The 16,966-nt window shown below is 41.4% G+C and overlaps 2 protein-coding genes across 5 annotated transcripts in view; one reads left to right on the forward strand and one right to left on the reverse strand.

The window, feature by feature from the left end:
- arfgap2 (ADP-ribosylation factor GTPase activating protein 2) lies at positions 1–15,718 on the reverse strand. 2 transcript variants are annotated; one of them, XM_085908488.1, is made up of 17 exons: positions 15,526–15,718; positions 14,594–14,712; positions 14,283–14,355; positions 14,011–14,142; positions 13,584–13,664; positions 7,083–7,185; positions 6,791–6,847; positions 5,962–6,000; positions 5,352–5,404; positions 5,090–5,226; positions 4,856–4,987; positions 2,590–2,718; positions 2,352–2,504; positions 2,149–2,275; positions 1,981–2,068; positions 1,760–1,884; positions 1–1,670 (listed from the first exon to the last, which is right to left on the reverse strand). In XM_085908488.1, the coding sequence occupies exons 1-17, from the start codon at positions 15,643–15,645 to the stop codon at positions 1,650–1,652; spliced, it is 1,689 nt and encodes a 562-aa protein (XP_085764614.1). In that variant the 5' UTR covers positions 15,646–15,718; the 3' UTR covers positions 1–1,649. The 2 variants fall into 2 exon arrangements, with proteins under 2 accessions (XP_085764614.1, XP_085764615.1); XM_085908489.1 differs by lacking the exon at positions 5,962–6,000 and having other exon boundaries at positions 15,526–15,715.
- Positions 12,062–16,966, forward strand: part of LOC147058845 (CUB and zona pellucida-like domain-containing protein 1) — a 20,837-nt gene continuing 15,932 nt past the window's right edge. For 2 of the 3 annotated variants that reach the window (XM_085908486.1, XM_085908485.1), the window contains exon 1: positions 12,062–12,272. In XM_085908486.1, the coding sequence (XP_085764612.1) occupies positions 12,217–12,272 (56 nt within the window). In that variant the 5' untranslated portion in view covers positions 12,062–12,216. Of the gene's footprint in view, positions 12,273–15,143; positions 16,661–16,966 lie in introns of those variants that run through there. The other variant, XM_085908487.1, reaches the window with a different exon arrangement.

Here is a 16,966-nt window from a genome sequence, read left to right on the forward strand (position 1 = left end):
AAAAGGATATCAGACTTTTAATGATCAGGCAGAAATGTACAAGTTCAAGCTCATAGATTCTGGAGATTGGCGGCATTCAGTGCTTTGTGAAAATGACAAACACTTTGCCTGAACACTGAACATTGTTGAATTCAAAGTGATGCTAAACATATACCGTCGGACCTTTTATTTAGTATCACTGACAAAATAAGACAAAACATAGATGTATTTGATAACATTAATCAGAAACCAATGAAAATATAGAATTAACTCTGACAAATTTTGAATATCTAAGACCCAAAAATTTTCAACTGTAGATACAACTCTTGCTTCAGATACACTACAACCACACATGGTTTGCTTTATGGAAATATTAACTCAAATATTGAGAGAGCAAATTTGTGACTCACTCCAACAACAGTCTCTCAACAGGTAGGGAGTGAGAAGGAAGATTTTCTTTCTTCATGCAATGCTTTCAGCTTCACTTCTCTCTCGTTTCCTCTAGGGAAGGGTACCGTATACTGTACTTTTTTGGGGGGGGGGAGGGTATGGACCATTTTGGGTCAGTACTATCAAGCACCGATTCATATAGTTATAATTATAGGGGAGTAGAAGAGTTGGCTATCTTTCCATGGCACAACTGAACGCTGAAGTTTACCAACACCAGCGTAATGACGTCACCCACTCACACAGGAATTCCACGGACTAATATACTAATGAACTAACGCGACATTTACTTGCAATCGAGAGGTTTCACCACCAGTGGCCATCTTACACTGCCAATCGCTATTTTAGGTTATATTCTGTCTGTATGGTTAATTGGTTGTATCTATGGGAGAAGTGCTACATGTACATTTCACCAGTATAAATGTAATTGTATAATTTTTGTTAAGGTATATCGTTCTACTCAAAGGTATGCTGTCAGAATCATCAACACTGAAATGAGATTCGTGAGATTCTTTTTTTTTTTCTTCCATAAAAAAATCCTAGCATAAAACTGACATTGCCAGTAACAGTGGGGCTGGGAATGTAAGATGGCTGTCTTCTGGGGCCTATTGATAGTCCATTCATATACAAGTCTGTGAGGATTTCACACATGCTAAAAGTACATTTCTGGGTTTGGAAGCGAGCGGGACCCCTACTCTTCTTTGTTCTGTCATTTTTTTTGGCTCTATTTCAGTTAAACAACTGCACAAGAAACAAAGATATCACTAATACAATTATTTGTATTATTGTATTGTCCTTGTTGTTTAAATTGCTACCTTGTGTTGTTTATTGTAAATAACTTTGCTTCACACTATATCTTGTGATATCAATTTGTGCATTTTATGGTATCACTTGTTTTTATTTACACTTAATGTTATCTCTTTACTTTTACTTCATCTTCTTTGGCTCATCTCTTTTAAATTAATGTTTTATGTGTCAAATTTTATATAGATTTTTTAAAATTATTATTATATATATATTTTTTTACTACCACAAACAAAAGTAGCAAAAATGGGTTGAGTGCTGATGTCATTCACCAGGTACCAAAGATCTGAACAAAACCGGTTCAAATATGAACGGTACCCATCCCTAGGTTCATCCCTGGCCAAATGCACCTGCCAAACGGGACCAGTTGTCTGGCTTGTAGTTCTTGCTGCCCCCAGATAGCAGTCTCTTCAGGCTCCTTAGTAGGAACCATAGCGATCCTGATCTCACACAAAAATTACACAGACATGAGTGGACATTCATTCGTGGGGAGTTCCTTAATTACTGGCCCGCACTGAAGAAGTCTCACCTGAATGGTATTCATGACCCCGTTGGCAAGGACGGCCATCTTGCCAGCTACGGTCTTTACTCCTTGCTTGAACTGGGTGATGTCTGGACCGGCAGGGAGGACGCTGTCAAAGCCCGATGAGCGCCCTGAGGCAGGATTGTGACAACGTGAATGAAACGGAATGTCCGTCTGTGCCTTGACTGAGAAGCAACAACAAAGTTCGAAGAGGTGACGCCTGGTACCTTTATGGTCACTGTCATCTCCAAACAGGTCAACTGAACTGATGGCTGTGCTTCCAGACATGCCCTCCAGTCGGCTCTTTGCTTCATACTGACATGAGGGGACGAGAGTTAACACTTCACAACTCGAGAGGTCACCTGAGCAGTCTGTAATTGTTAAGCAAAGTTTACCTCAGCACTGGTTTCACGACCAAAGAACATGTCTGAAGAGATTGCCTTTGCATTTGCAAACTTCTGTCTGGCCTCACTGGACTCTGACACTGGGGTGGACACCTCAGCTTTTCTTCGACTGGGAAGTCTTGAATGGATACGAGAGCATAATTAACTTGTTCATACTAGGATGAGAAGCACAATACACAAGAAATGCTTAATACCTCTCTCCAATTGGCTGAATACTTGAGATGGAGACTTCTTCTTTAGGTTCTTCTTTCTCCAGAGCCCACGAGGTACTGAAAGAAGCGGTCCCGCCGTCTGTATCCCAGCGTGATCCAAAACTGTCACCCACTAAGAACGGGTTATCCTTATATCTGGAACGGTGAAGAAAACAGAGCCTCTCGTTTAAATTTTACTTTCTAAAAATCAAAAGGAGAAAAGCAAAGAAGCCACATGTACTTAGGGGGTCCAGAGGTGAAACCGGGTTCATCAAACATATCAAGTTTGGAGCGAGTCGAAGTCTTTGCTCCCACTGGGGTTTCCTGCTCAATCACCTGCATCTCAGACATCACTGAATGTGACACAGCACTGGGGGGGAAAAAAAAACATTACACAAGCTCTAATCCCACTAGTTTACACACACACCCGTGCACAAAAACTCATGCATGCACACAATACCACACTACCACCGACACCAAAGTCAGACGTACAAATTAAATTCAACTACAAATTATGCTGTCAATACCACAAACAAGCGCACAGAGTGAAATCTGAAAAAACCCAATTTAAGTGCCAATCGAAACAAACTGTACATTTTAAGTAGTATTTAGTGTATGACCTAAACTTTGTACATTGTAGCTTCTACAAGTACACTGCTCCAAAAAATTAAAGGACCACTTTGAAAACACATCAGATTTCAATGGTGAAAACAAAAAAATTGGATATCTATACTGATATGGACAATTTAATGTCTCAGGAACAGAAGGATGCCACATCTTTTGATGGAAATAAAAGTTTTCAGCCTACAGAGGGCTCAGTATATAGACACCCCAAAAATCAAAGTAAAAAAATGATGTGGCAGGCTCGTCCATTTTGCCTAAATTCAATTTCTGCAATTCAAAACTCTTTTCAATATCTCGTGTAGCCCCCACATGCTTGCATGCATGCTTGACAACGTCGCGGCATGCTCCTAATGAGACGACGGATGGTGTCTTGTGGGATGTCCTCCCAGATCTGTCCAAGGGCATCAGTGAGCTCCTGCAAAGTCTAACGAGCAACGTGGCGGCGTCTGATGGACCGAAACATTATGTCCCAAAGGTGTTCTATCGGGTTTAGATCAGGTGATCGCGAGGGCCATTCAATTGTCATTTCCTTCTACTCTTGCCACATGAGGCCGGGAATGTCGTGGATCAGGAGGAACCCAGGACCTACTGCACCAGCGTAGGGTCTGACCATGGGTGCAAGGATTTCATCCAGATACCTAATGGCAGTGGGACTGCCGTTCTCTAGCCTGTAGAGGTCTGTTCGTCCCTCCATGGAAATGCCTCCCGAGACCATCACTGACCCACCACCGAACAGGTCATGCTGAATGATGTTGCAGGCAGCATAGCGCACTCCTTGGCTTCTCCAGACCCTTTCACGTCTATCACAGGTGCTCAGGGTAAACCTGCTCTCATCTGTGAAAAGCACAGGGCGCCAGTGGCGGACTTGCCAATTCTGGTGTTCTATGGCAAATGCCAATCGAGCTCCACGGTGCTGAGTAGTGAGCATAGGGCACACTACAGGACGTCGTGCCCTGAGGCCACCCTTGTGAAGTCTGTTTCTGACTGTTTGGGCAAAAACATTCACACCAGTAGCCTGCTGAAGGTCATTCTGTAGGGCTCGGGCAGTGTTCAACCTGTTCCTCCTTGCACAAAGCAGCGGATATCGGTCCTGCTGATGGGATGAGGACCGTCTACGGACCTGTGCAGCTCTCCTAGAGTAACTGCCGGTCTCCTGGAATCTCCTCCATGCTCTGGCGATTGTACTGGAAGACACATCAAATCTTCTTGGATGTGTCATCCTGGAGGAGTTGGACAATCTGCGCAACTTCAGGAGGGTTAAGAAATCGCCTCATGCTTCCAGTCGTGATAATGACTCTTGCTAAAGCCAACACTTGTGGAAAAACAGTTAAAAAAGATCAAGAGGGAGGAGCTTGAAATGGCCTCCACCTGCAAAACCAGTCCTGTTTTGGGGACCATCTCGTTGTTGTCCCTCTAGTGTACCTGTTGTTAATTCCATCAACACCAATGCAGCTGAAAGTGATTAACAACCCCCTCTGCCACGTGCCTGACCGAAACCTTATCAGAAAAGTGTAATTGAATTCATGCCATACCCTGATAAAAAACAGTTCCTTTCATTTTTTTGAGCAGTGTATTTATCAGTAATAGTCAAAATGGAGGGAAATGTGAATATTTACTTGAATAAATTGACCATGTCTGCTCTTAACCTTTCTTCCAGTGCTTCTTAAAATTTGTGTTAGGAGCTATACAGTGTTTCTAGTACAAATGTTTGTACAGAGCCCTGTAAAATAACTCGTCAAACAGCATTGCTTATCTTGTCTGTCTGTTGTCAAAAAGTGACAGATGGACGAGATATCATATTTTCACTGGCTAAATATTGCGTCAAGCTCTGCAAGGTCACAAAGGCAAGTATGAAACAATGAATGAGTCCGTGATGACGTCACCTCCTGTTCCCGAAGCCCATGCCCAGTCTCTCGGCTTGCTCCCGCTTCTTGCCCTCCAGGTTGTTCAGCTTCTTTTCCTCAAGCTTTCTGTCGATCTCCAGCTCTTTGTAGGCCAAACGCATGGAAGCCACACTGAAAATGCCAAAATAAGGGTCAGATTGAAAGGAAAGGATAGGCTACAAATGCTTGAGTTTTAGTTCAAGAGCCTCATACGAGGTTCATGAAGAGACTCACATGGACTCCTCTGCTTGTTTTTTTGCCTCGGCTGCCTGCTCCTCCCGTATCTTCTCGGCCACTTGAGCTTGTTTCTCCACCTCTGAAAAACTCTTGCTGCTTACTTTCTGGGCACCGAGGCCCTTCTTTGCCCCCAGCTGCATTGCGAGAACGAAGTGAGCACCGTTTGCGTGTTAGTTAAATGCATCCATGACGATCCAAATGAGTCTTTGAACAGAAACGATAGCAACGCTCATACTGTTGAAATATATAAATTGCTTACCCCTTTTTTGGCAGTCATTGGCTTCTTCTTCCCAATTATGGTTGGCTTTACCTCTGTAAAGTTAAGTACAACCTGTAATTAACTAATGCACATTATCGGAAGCATGAAAGAAATGGTGTTAGGAACACTAGACCACAAACCACCGCGTTAACATATTGCCAACATCCCCAATAAGTCATTTGCTAGAGCATAACATGAGCAAAGATGAGCCAAGTAACTCACAGCCATGCTTGGCCCCTGAAGCAAATTTAGCATGAGAAAGTGTATTTTAAGAGAACTGACAAAGACAGAAGAGAATCTATTCATTTTTAGCATGCCAAACTGAGTTATGAGCAGTCTTGTAAGTCTGTGGTTCCATCTGTGTTATTGCGTATTCAACGCTGGTAGCAAAATAGTCGTCATACCGAGAAGCTAGCGCGTTGAAATGACTGACACGGGTCCACAGCTTCTTTCTTCTTGGCTGACAATGCTGCTTGTCAAAGTAACTGATGCGCTTTATGTGAACATTCGCCGCATATTTACAAACAGCAAAGTGAGTCACTATCTGGTGAGATGACAAGTGAAGCACCCAAGAGAAGTTGGACAAAAACAAGAGCCACAATTGAATCACCTCTGGATTTCCATTGCTCTTGTGACAGTAGCATGGAATCTAGTGAATGGGATAGGACAAACCCACAATCAGCTTGCAAAATACCATGAGAACGAGCTACAGGCGATTTTTACGCAAGTAACATGCGTAGCATAACATGACACCTCCGTTTAAAGGCTTTAGCTGTATAATTATTAGCTGATGAGTTCTTACTTGACTGACTGAAATGTAAAGACAGCAGTAAAGCCATCAATGCTGTGTTATTACATGGACTGACTGAGAACTAAATTTAGGTTGTTTGTGTGGCTTTAGAAGTTCTGGGAAAAAAGGGCGTGTGCGTGGCTGTCTGAACAGAAAAATCAAACACACGTCATGGTTAAGGAACCTAAGAGAATGTTGTAGCCATAATCTAGAATATGTCACGTGGTGTTTGGTTGCTGCGGGAAGTTGCAGGATGCTTGGGCTGCGATAACAGTGGAGCTACTTTTTAAATGATAGCCACGCTTGCCTTTCGTTCCCTTTGATAGGCTTTTTGGACATTTTTTTCAGACAGTTTTAGCATGCATAATTGTTTAATTTATTTCAAACCCTTTTTTTGTCTTTTAAATGTCTGACTCATGTCAAGTAGTTAGTAGTCTGATGTCATATGTTTTTATGAATTAAAAAAATTGAAATATACCAGATCTACCTCATATGCCGATCTGACTTCCTGTCATTTCTTTATGAAAACACGCATGTGGCATCCAGAGAAAATAGAAACCTTACGCATACCGTCCGCATATGCGGCAACGCACCACATCAGGTGTCATTTGACACGCAGACTCCCAATATTGGGCTTTAATGTGCTCACCCATAGTAACTTTCGGTGATGTGCTCAAACCATCGATGCTCGGTCCTTCCTCTGGCTCTGAATAAAGAAAGGTTTTAAAAATAAACAGCCAGCAAATCACTGCAAGTTTCACAGTATTATCAATGACTTGCTGCAGATTATTGAAACTAGGAGTTATTCAAACGATTTTTGAATTAAAAAAAAAGCATTTATTCTTAATATTCTTTTTTTTTTTTTTACATATACCAATATAATGTTGATTGTTGATGTATAAAACCTGCCAAATGATATTGCCAGTGAGAGTTCTACTCACGGTTGTCATCTTGGCTTTTGGCCATGGTCTCCCTCAGCTGCACAACAGTGGCTCCATTCTGCTCTGATTCTGAGGCTGGCTTCATGCTCCAGTCATTACAAGACTGAAAACGTTCAAACAATTAAAAATCAAACAAATTTTTTTTTAAAAACTGTGTAAACATGTCTAACTTTGCCATCTGTGACATCATGTCAAATTAAGTTTTACTGGAATTGTGCATTTGTACAAACTGTAATTGAGAATAAAAATTTTCATTTTGTTCAGAAACTTGTATCTTTGTCTAAATTCAACACTTGTGATTTGTACGATCTTATCACAATGTGCTCGCTTAGATCAGTGGTGTCTAAACTACGTCCAATTTGCCCATCACTGGGAGATGTGAGTGATGGAGACTTACCACTATTAAAGTGAGATGTGAATTCACCTGGACAGAATGTTGGATAAACCCTAGTTTTATGGCTAAGACCCATTGTTAGTCATTAGCGTACTGGCGCTACTTCACTGTAATGTAGCTGCGCAAAAGGGAACGTCTGGAGCTCTTTCCATTGGTGTGCGTTATACACTGGATTTTATCGTACTTGATTTCACTGAGGTCTTTTCCCACTTCCTCTTGGGACTGGCCATTTATTTATGGCATTTCTGTCACGCTGCGCAATAATCAAAATACCGTAATTTTCGGACTATAAATCGCGTTTTTTTTCATAGTTTGGGTGGGGTGGCGACTTATACTGAGGAGCGACTTATGTGTGTTTTTTTTTCAAAAAAATTTACTTGATCATTAACACATTACTTACTAGTACAGTTGATCACCTCACATATTATTTTTGATACACTGAAAAAACGAATAAAGCAATTCACACTTTAAAGCACAATATTCAAGTTCATGAAACAAATAAACAAAACAAAAAAAAACAAAAACTGAAAAAGAAATATAGTTATTTTCAAACTAAACTGAACGAGGGTGATTTAAATTTCACCATTGGCCGTGACGCAACAACTGGGAGGGGAAAGCGGTGTTTTTTTTAGTTTTTGAAAAGCACAGGTCTGGTGAAGAGAATTTAGTGTGGTGATGTAAAAAAAACAACAACAAAAAAAACTGTAGGGGCAGCAATGCAATTTAGGATGCAAGCTCTGCTTGTGATGGAGAGCATGCGAGCACACATCACGCCAGACATGCAAATCATGAGTCCGACGGCGCGCATACGCGGCATTGTTTACACAATCGATGATCGATGCATTTTATGATTTGGAGTGACAGATGGTTTGGTAATATTGTTGCTATATGATAGTTATTTGAAATATACTTTGTATATCGTTATATGGGTCTGTGGAATAATTAGACATGCGAATCACGAGTCCGACGGCGCGCGTACGCGGCATTGTTTACACGATCAATGATCGATGGATTTTATGATTAAGAGTGACAGATGGTTTGGTAATATTGTTGCTATATGATAGTTATTTGAAATATACTTTGTATATCGTTATATGGGTCTGTGGAATAATTCGACATGCAAATCACGAGTCAGACGGCGCGCGTACGCGGCATTGTTTACACGATCGATGATCGATGTATTTTATGATTTGGAGTGACACAGATGGTTTGATAAACTTGTTATTTATGTAATAATCATTTGAATAACTCTGAATGTTACGTTAGGCCCGTTCTCAGCCTCTCGTTTGTGTATGTCACGTTAGCATACCGTATCGTTTAGCCTGTTGTTGCTGGTTCGTGTCTGTTTTTGTTGTTGGATTTTGACAAATACATTTGCCCCAAAAGTGCGACTCATACTCCAGAGCGACTTATATATGTTTATTTTCACGTTATTGTGCATTTTATGGGTGGTGCGATTTATACTCTGGAGCGACTAATAGTCCGAAAATTACGGTAAATGACTGCGATTGGATAGTAGGGTCCAAATTTCTACCTACCGTAATGTACGGGCGCCGTCGGACTCGTCGTGATTTGCATTTCTAATTATTCCACAGACCCATATAACAATATATAAAGTATATTTCAAATAACTATCATATTACAACAATATTATCAAACCCTCTGTGTCACTCCAAATCATTAAATCCATCGACCAAATTCCTCGTTCTTTATGTCAACAACGCCGGGCGTGCGCTGCAGAGATCTAGGATATACGTAACTATATTGTAGCGTTAACAAAGTACCAGGAAAGACGTGGGTTTGAATAACAATATTATCAAACCATCTGTGTCACTCCAAATCATTAAATCCATCGATCAAATTCCTCGTTCTTTATGTCAACAACGCCGCGAGTGCGCTGCAGAGACGGTGAGTAGCACCAGATTCCTGGGGGTGCACATCAGTGAGGACCTCTCCTGGACCACCAACACTGCGTCGCTGGCGAAGAAGGCCCAGCGCCGCCTGTACTTTCTGCGGAAACTCAGGCGGGCAAGTGCTCCTCCCGCCGTCATGACCACATTCTACCGTGGCACCATTGAGAGCGTCCTCTCCAGCTGCATCGCTGTGTGGGGTGGTGGCTGCTCTGAGTACAACATGAAGGCCGTGCAGCGCATAGTGACCACTGCGAGTAAAATCATCGGGGCTCCACTCCCCTCCCTGAAGGAAGTTTACGCCTCCCGTCTCACCCGCAAAGCGGCTGCGATTGTGTGTGATGAGAGTCACCCCGCTCACTTTTTGTTTGTACTTCTGCCCTCTAGGAAGAGATACAGATGCCTGGGCTCCCGCACCACCAGACTCAGGGACAGCTTCGTGCTCCAAGCTGTCCGGATCCTGAATTCCCTCCCCCCTCTGCTACATGACGTCCTGTTCTTTTGCGCTATGATCTGGCTGTCTGCTATTAGCGCGCTTGCTCCATTTTGCTGCTCTTATTTGTCTATTTATTTATTTATTGTTTATTATTTGGGTTATTTGCTTATTACTTATACGTTGCTCTTGTCTGTTCGTTTTTACTCTTTGTGCTATTTGATGTGAGTGTTGTGTACTGTCTAGTCACCGTGGGACGGTGGGAAACGTAATTTCGATCTCTTTGTGTGCCTGGCATGTGAAGAAATTGACAATAAAGCGGACTTTGACTTTGATATAACTATATTGTAGCGTTAACAAAGTACCAGGAAAGAGGTGGGTTTATATAACAACAATATTATCAAGCCATCTGTGTCACTCCAAATCATTAAATCCATCGATTAAATTCCTCGTTCTTTATTTCAACAACGCCGCGCGTGCGCTGCAGAAATCTAGTATATAACGATGTTGTAGCGTGAACAAAGTACCAGGAAAGACGTGGGTTTGGTAAACGGCTCTTTATTTAACAAAACAAGAGTTCAGCGAGCCAACAACTACTGAACCTTCAGCCATGGAGGTAGAAGAGAGCTCAATAAATAGGACCGGGCGTGCGTAAAAGCCATGTCCGAGCCCCATCCAGCGTCCCCGGACAGCCACCCGGCCGAGCGCCTGGCCTCGACTTCCATCCGCGGAGGTGGAAGGGAGCTCCATAGAATAGGAACGGGCGTACGTAAAAGCCATGTCCCAGCCCCATCCACCGTCCCCGGACAGCCACGGGATGACGAAGGGCCCCACGTACTACCGGCTTTGTTTGTAAGTGACATGGAGGATGAAGAGTTTGAAGGATTTAGTGATTTGGAGTGACACAGAAGGTTTGAAAAACTATTATGGCTTTTACGCATGCCCGGTCCTTCTCGACGGGAGCTCTCTTTCACCTCCGTGGATGGAAGTCAGGGGCCGGCGCTCGGCCGGGTGGCTGTCCGGGGACAGTGGATGGGGCTCGGACATGGCTTGTACGCACGCCCGGTCATATTCTACGGAGCTTTCTTCCACCTCCGTGGCTGGAAGTTCAGTAGTTGTTGTCTCGGGGAACTCTTGTTAAATAAAGAGCTGTTTACCAAACCCACGTCTTTGCTTGTACTTTGTTAACGCTGCAATATAGTTATATACTAGATCTGTGGGATAACGACGAGGCTGGCGTTAGGGCGCACGCGCAGCTTTGTTGACAAAGGACGAGGAATTTGGTCGATGGATTTAATGATTTGGAGTGACACAGAGGGTTTGATAATATTGTTGTAATATGATAGTTATTTGAAATATACTTTATATATTGTTATATGGGTCTGTGGAATAATTAGAAATGCAAATCACGACGAGTCCGACGGCGCCCGTACGCGGCATTGTTTACATAAAGGACGATCGATTGATTTAATGAATTGGAGTGACACAGATGGTTTTATAAACGTATTATTTATGTAATAGTTATTAGAATAACTCTGAATGTTACGTCAGGCCCGTACTCAGCTCTTCGTTTGTGTTTATGTCACGTTAGCATACCTATCGTTTAGCCTGTTGTTGCTCGTTCATGTCTGTTCTTGGTGTTGGATTTTGACAAATAAATATGCCCCATTAGTCCAACTTGTACTCCGGTGCGACGTGTATATGTTTTTTGTCACTTTATTGTGCATTTTATGGCTGTTGCGACTTTTACTCCGGAGCGACTGAAAATTACGGTAATTTCAGTTCTTCACTCTTAAACAACAAACAAATTGAAAATCAAATATGTTGTGTTCAAATGGTAATGATCCTTTTTCTTTGTTCTTTCTACATGTTTGACACAATGAGAACTATGTAAAAAATATTTTTTTTTTCACTTTATTGTGCATTTTATGGCTGGTGCGACTTATACTCTGGAGCGACTCATAGTCTGAAAATTACGGTAACATCATTATAACGTATACATTATAGCAGTAGCATTAGTAATAAATTCTAGAATTTCCAGTGAGGTACGTGGGTCAGGAATAAAATGAGCAACAATCAACAACCTCTGGTGCTTTGAGAACCAAATGAAAATTGTTCTGTGCACCATGTCACGAAAAAAAGACAATGATTGTAAATGACATGTATTCCATGTCACAAAGCTTTTAAATTACATATACTTGTTGCAAAATGATGCAACATCAGAGGTTCTAGGGAGGGAACAAGTTCTCTTTGAGGCTTTGGAAAGAAGGTCAATGAGAGCACATAAGCGCCGAATATCAAGACAAAGTCCAGGACATATTAAGGTTTCGGAAATAATGAACTAGGTATTTGGGCAATAGGCAAGGTCTGGGTTGTAAAAAGTTCATTCTGACAAAAATGAGAAACTCCGGTGGTCAGTATCATGTCCGTGTTTCCTCACTCGAAACCTTCAGGTAGGAAAATTACCAATTTTATTAACGGAGCTAACCCATCCATAAGGCATAAATTACATCTTATGGTGCTTTGATTTTGGAGGTATAAATGCTCTCATTGAAAGCAATATTGGCACTTTTTCATGATTTTTAATTTTCTTTTGGGGGAGATGAATTTCAAACCTTAGTGAACTTTCATGCACATTTAATGACTTCAAAAACAGTGGGCTGCCATATTTAATCGAACCAGTGATAGGATATATTGGATGATAGGAGTGAGAATGCTTATAAATGCTTCTAGCGTTAATCCTGAAAACATTAAGCCACATAATTGCTACGTTAAATAAATCAATAAATACAGTGCATGTTAAATGAATCAATAAATACTGTGATTGTAGCCTTCTCATGCCTACCTTCAGATTAATTTGGGGCTTTAGTCTTTTGATACGTGCATCCATGATTGTCAACAAACGCCAGTATAAAGTTGACAGCACTGATATCTCTGATTAAAAAAATTAGCTGACCAGCAAGACAAAATAGTCATAACGTCAAAGGTGACACCCAAGCTGACGACGGCTATCTAGATTCTCGTGGACCAATTCAGCATGAGGGAACTGCAGCGGAATACCCTCCGAGAGGACACTGCCAGGACAATCGAAGGCACCTCCGACAGCTCTTCGCTTTGGCCTGGACATCCACTTTTTGATTTCCATATTATGTATTTTATGTGCCCTCTTTGCATCCATTGCAGCCTGGTGATCTTGAAAGGGGGATCCTTCCATCTGTGGTCCCTTCTCAAGGTTTCTCATTTTTCCCTTGGTAGGGGTTTTTGAGTTTTTCCTTGCCCTTTTGGGAGCCCAAGATCAGGGGATGCTTTGAGAATAATTGTCAATTGATTGTCTATGTGAAGCCCTTTGAGACTGCTTGTGATTTAGGGCTATACAAATAAACTTGACTTGACAAAATAGTCATAACGTCACTTACTGGCCAATATGGATGCCACCATTTTGTTGTAGCAATAAAATAAATAAATTTATTTTTCATCTTTTATGCACTTCTTCCATCCATCAATTATCTGAATTGCTTATCTAAACTAATTACTACTGATCAAGCCATACATGTTAATTTGGACAGTGTCCCTTTAATTTGAAACATTACTATGAGGATGTGTGGCAGCCATAATTGAAAAAGTGTTTTAATCCAGATTTCAAATGAGTGATTTCTAATGTCAATTGAGTGAGTGTGAAAAGTGAATGGTACTTTCACCAATCTTTGCTGAGCAAATCTGCCAGACCTGATGTGGAAATGTTGACTTTAATTTTCTTAACCCACCTCTGTGTGTTCTGCAAAGAAGTCTTGTTCTTTTTTCTCAGGAGCTGCTGCAGTGATTCCCCCAGACAAGTCAATCCATAGCTGCAATTCAAATAGCAAGGATGGTCACAAACACATGGTCATTGGATAGCACATTGATAGCATACATTGACAGCATATTGGCAGCTATTCATCATTGGATAGAGTTATTATCATACACCCTGTGGACTCTGAACAAGGCCAATAATGTGGCTTACATGCTGATAATTACTTGACTCTGTTATCTCTCCAACTTCTTATACTAGACAGACTGATGTACTCTAGTCAGATTCGTAATAATGTCTGTCAGCATACATAATACAACAAACTACTATGTCGTAGCAACTTATAGTCTAAATAGGTTTAAAAGGCCATCCTTCCCAACTGCTTCGGCTTGACTTCAACTCACTTCTGTTCCATACTTGGAGAGTGCAGCGTTTGCTTGCTGTCGAATCTTCTCCCTGTACATTTGTGCTGCTCGGCTGTTATACTTGGCATTGGTGTCATTTGTGGTGCAGCCATGCTGGCGGAAAAATGCAGTCTTCAAACGGAAAGAGAGATTGAGTTGTCTTACGCATGTCAAGACCAGTCAACGTTGCACTTGGAAAAGTATTCATTTTTTAAATTCCACTTTTCGTAGACCAAACTTGCATAGTATTTGTCAAACCAGTGTGAACTTACTGCATTGGCATTGCCTCCAACCTGCATACATCTAAGCTGAAACCAGTTCCAATTGGAATCTAATTCGGTGGATCTGCCATAAGCAAAAGGAGTAGAGGTTTCTCAGTGAGAGGGACAAATCCAAACTATTTATAGTAAACGAAAGCAACAAGATTCCTACAGACTTAAAGTTACATATTTTTCCAAAATTTGCCATTAAAAAAAATTCTTATCAGAATCAGATTATGAGTGATGTTTGCCCAGGACTGTTCCCTCTATAGGAGGTAAACTGCACGTATCATGAACTTGCACAGTTGACAATGATGACCCACCTGATGAAGCTGAGGTGCACTCCAAGGGAACGGTGAATTCCAGAGCAGTCAATGCACAAGAAGACGCCATATGGAATGCTCGCCCAACTAGGGTTTTTTGCAGAGCAATCAAAACACACCTGTAGAAGTAATTTAAACATATGAAGAAACACTCTTTCTTACATTTTATTCATATCTCACATCGACATGTGGTTGACCGTTGACAATTAGCCGTAGTATTGTATACACACTAGACAAAGTTGTACATCGTGATCACACAATCTATGAGACCCATTAGGATGTTATGTCCTAAACATTGATTGAGATGGTCAATAATCAACGTTTTTATTACTATGGGACGAAGTGGTGTATAAGTATAGTGTATCACTATCATAACTTGTCATTTTGAATCAGAAGGTAACGAGGCAGGAGCGAGAACATCTTAACGTAATCAAAAGACTCAATCGTCCATCTTAACGTTATCGAAAGACTCAATCTAATTTACACTATAGAGTGAATGAGTACAGTAAGTGGGAAGAATATACTTCAAGTCATGGTACACCATACTTGGAATCAATACTACGGTGGGACGTGATATGAAGTCAACCACTCTACAGTACACCTGTGAAATGACGTTTATACTGCACCACTTCACTGTAAACTGTGCTTGCGATTTATTATACTGCGATGTATTACTACGAGTGTAGATCGGTTTGTAATACATGAAAAATGTTTGATGTTGCGTGTACGCCTAATGTGATTTGCTTTCAACAGCCAACATAAAACGTATACGTGGCCCTCATGTTTGCTGCTTCACCGGCAGGCTAGCAGCTGTTAGCCACAGCTAGCTTCAACCGAGCAGCTGGGCCTCTCTTCATAAGACACGGAACGAATCAATGACTATCAATCGAAGACGGTGGTACACGTACACTAAATGTGGCGCACTGAATTACCTTGTTGGTAGGAATAGACCTCAGTCGTTTGAAAATCGTAAGAATTTCAGTCTTGTTTGGTTCGGTAGCCATCTTGCCACTCGACAGTTTCCACGCGATGACGTAACTACGGGAAATCATGTGCCTCAAACGGGACGAAGCGATCGTTACCGTAAAATTCCCTCAAGAGCAATGACGTGTAGCCCTAAGGCTATTTTCCAATGGGCCAACGACGATGGAGCACTACCATGACTTTGGGGCGTCATTAAACACTTTGGACATGAGCAAACTTGGATATCAGTGATACCTGTCAAGTCATTATTTGGTTTACAATTATTATATGACCTTATGTGTTTCACAATTAGCATAGAGCCCTTAATAAAATTGCACACTAATAATTTTGCTAAATCTGTGAGGAAATTAAGGCTGTAAACAATTCAGTGATCTATTACTTCAGATATAAAGGTTCATTCCAATCATATTCAACAGGATTGTCACTTCACTTATTAGATGCGTATATCAATATGATCACAGATTGCTTAGAATTTTGTATAATAGTGAAGATCTCTGCCGTGAGGTTGTTTGATGCTTAACAAGTCATCATCCTGCCACAATCGCAGTGCTGGAGGCATATTGCAGAGCACCTTTGTTATGCATATTACTTACAAACTTATCATGTAATTGCCAACAGAAAATCAGTTGCTCCTCTTTTGTATAAATTCAACTTCAAAATGTATTTCACATACTAGTGCTAACATGGGTTCAGCATCCATCCTTCATCTTTCTCCAGAATGAAACAATGAATCGGCTAAGTCGACTAATACTCCAGGTCAATTCATGCCGCTATTGCTTCCTGCACACCTGAACAAGTTCAGGTTAGAATTCAAAAGTGGGATTCAGAATGGCATGTTAGGGGTGATGGAAAAAACATTTCTATTGGTATCTGGTTCAACCTGTCGGGTGGATTCCAAAGGAAATGCTTCTTCAGAGCTTTTAAACTGACTGAGCAAGCTTTGAACTGATTGTTCGCATCATGGCAGTGGGTGTCCTACTCCTGTTGCTAATGGTAGGACTGGGGTTAACTTTATCTGAAGATTTTCATGGGAATAGCATTAGTTTTATTAAGCCACACAAGGACCCTGATGGGAATATTAAGGTAATGTACTCCACTTCATGCTAATGTTATGGTTCATGTCTTCTGATTTAAGGCTTTGTGTGACGTGGTAATTGATAAATGGCGCTGTTTTGGTCATCAGGAGTTCAGTTATGTTGCTAAAATATAAACTGAGCTTTGTGAGTTTAAGGCAACAATGGGCAATAAACGGGCCAGTTGATTTGGGCTGGGTATTGGGTTGAATCATGGAATCGTGGCTCGAGTCTGAGTGGGAAATTTCTCCTAGTGTTTTTTTGGGTTCTCTCCGAGTATTCCTTCCCCCCTCCCTAGGATTTCCACAATGTCTAT

The sequence above is a fragment of the Syngnathus leptorhynchus genome, chromosome 3, assembly GCF_054491065.1.
Source record: "Syngnathus leptorhynchus isolate UIUO chromosome 3, UIUO_Slep, whole genome shotgun sequence".
Classification (NCBI taxonomy): domain Eukaryota; kingdom Metazoa; phylum Chordata; class Actinopteri; order Syngnathiformes; family Syngnathidae; genus Syngnathus; species Syngnathus leptorhynchus.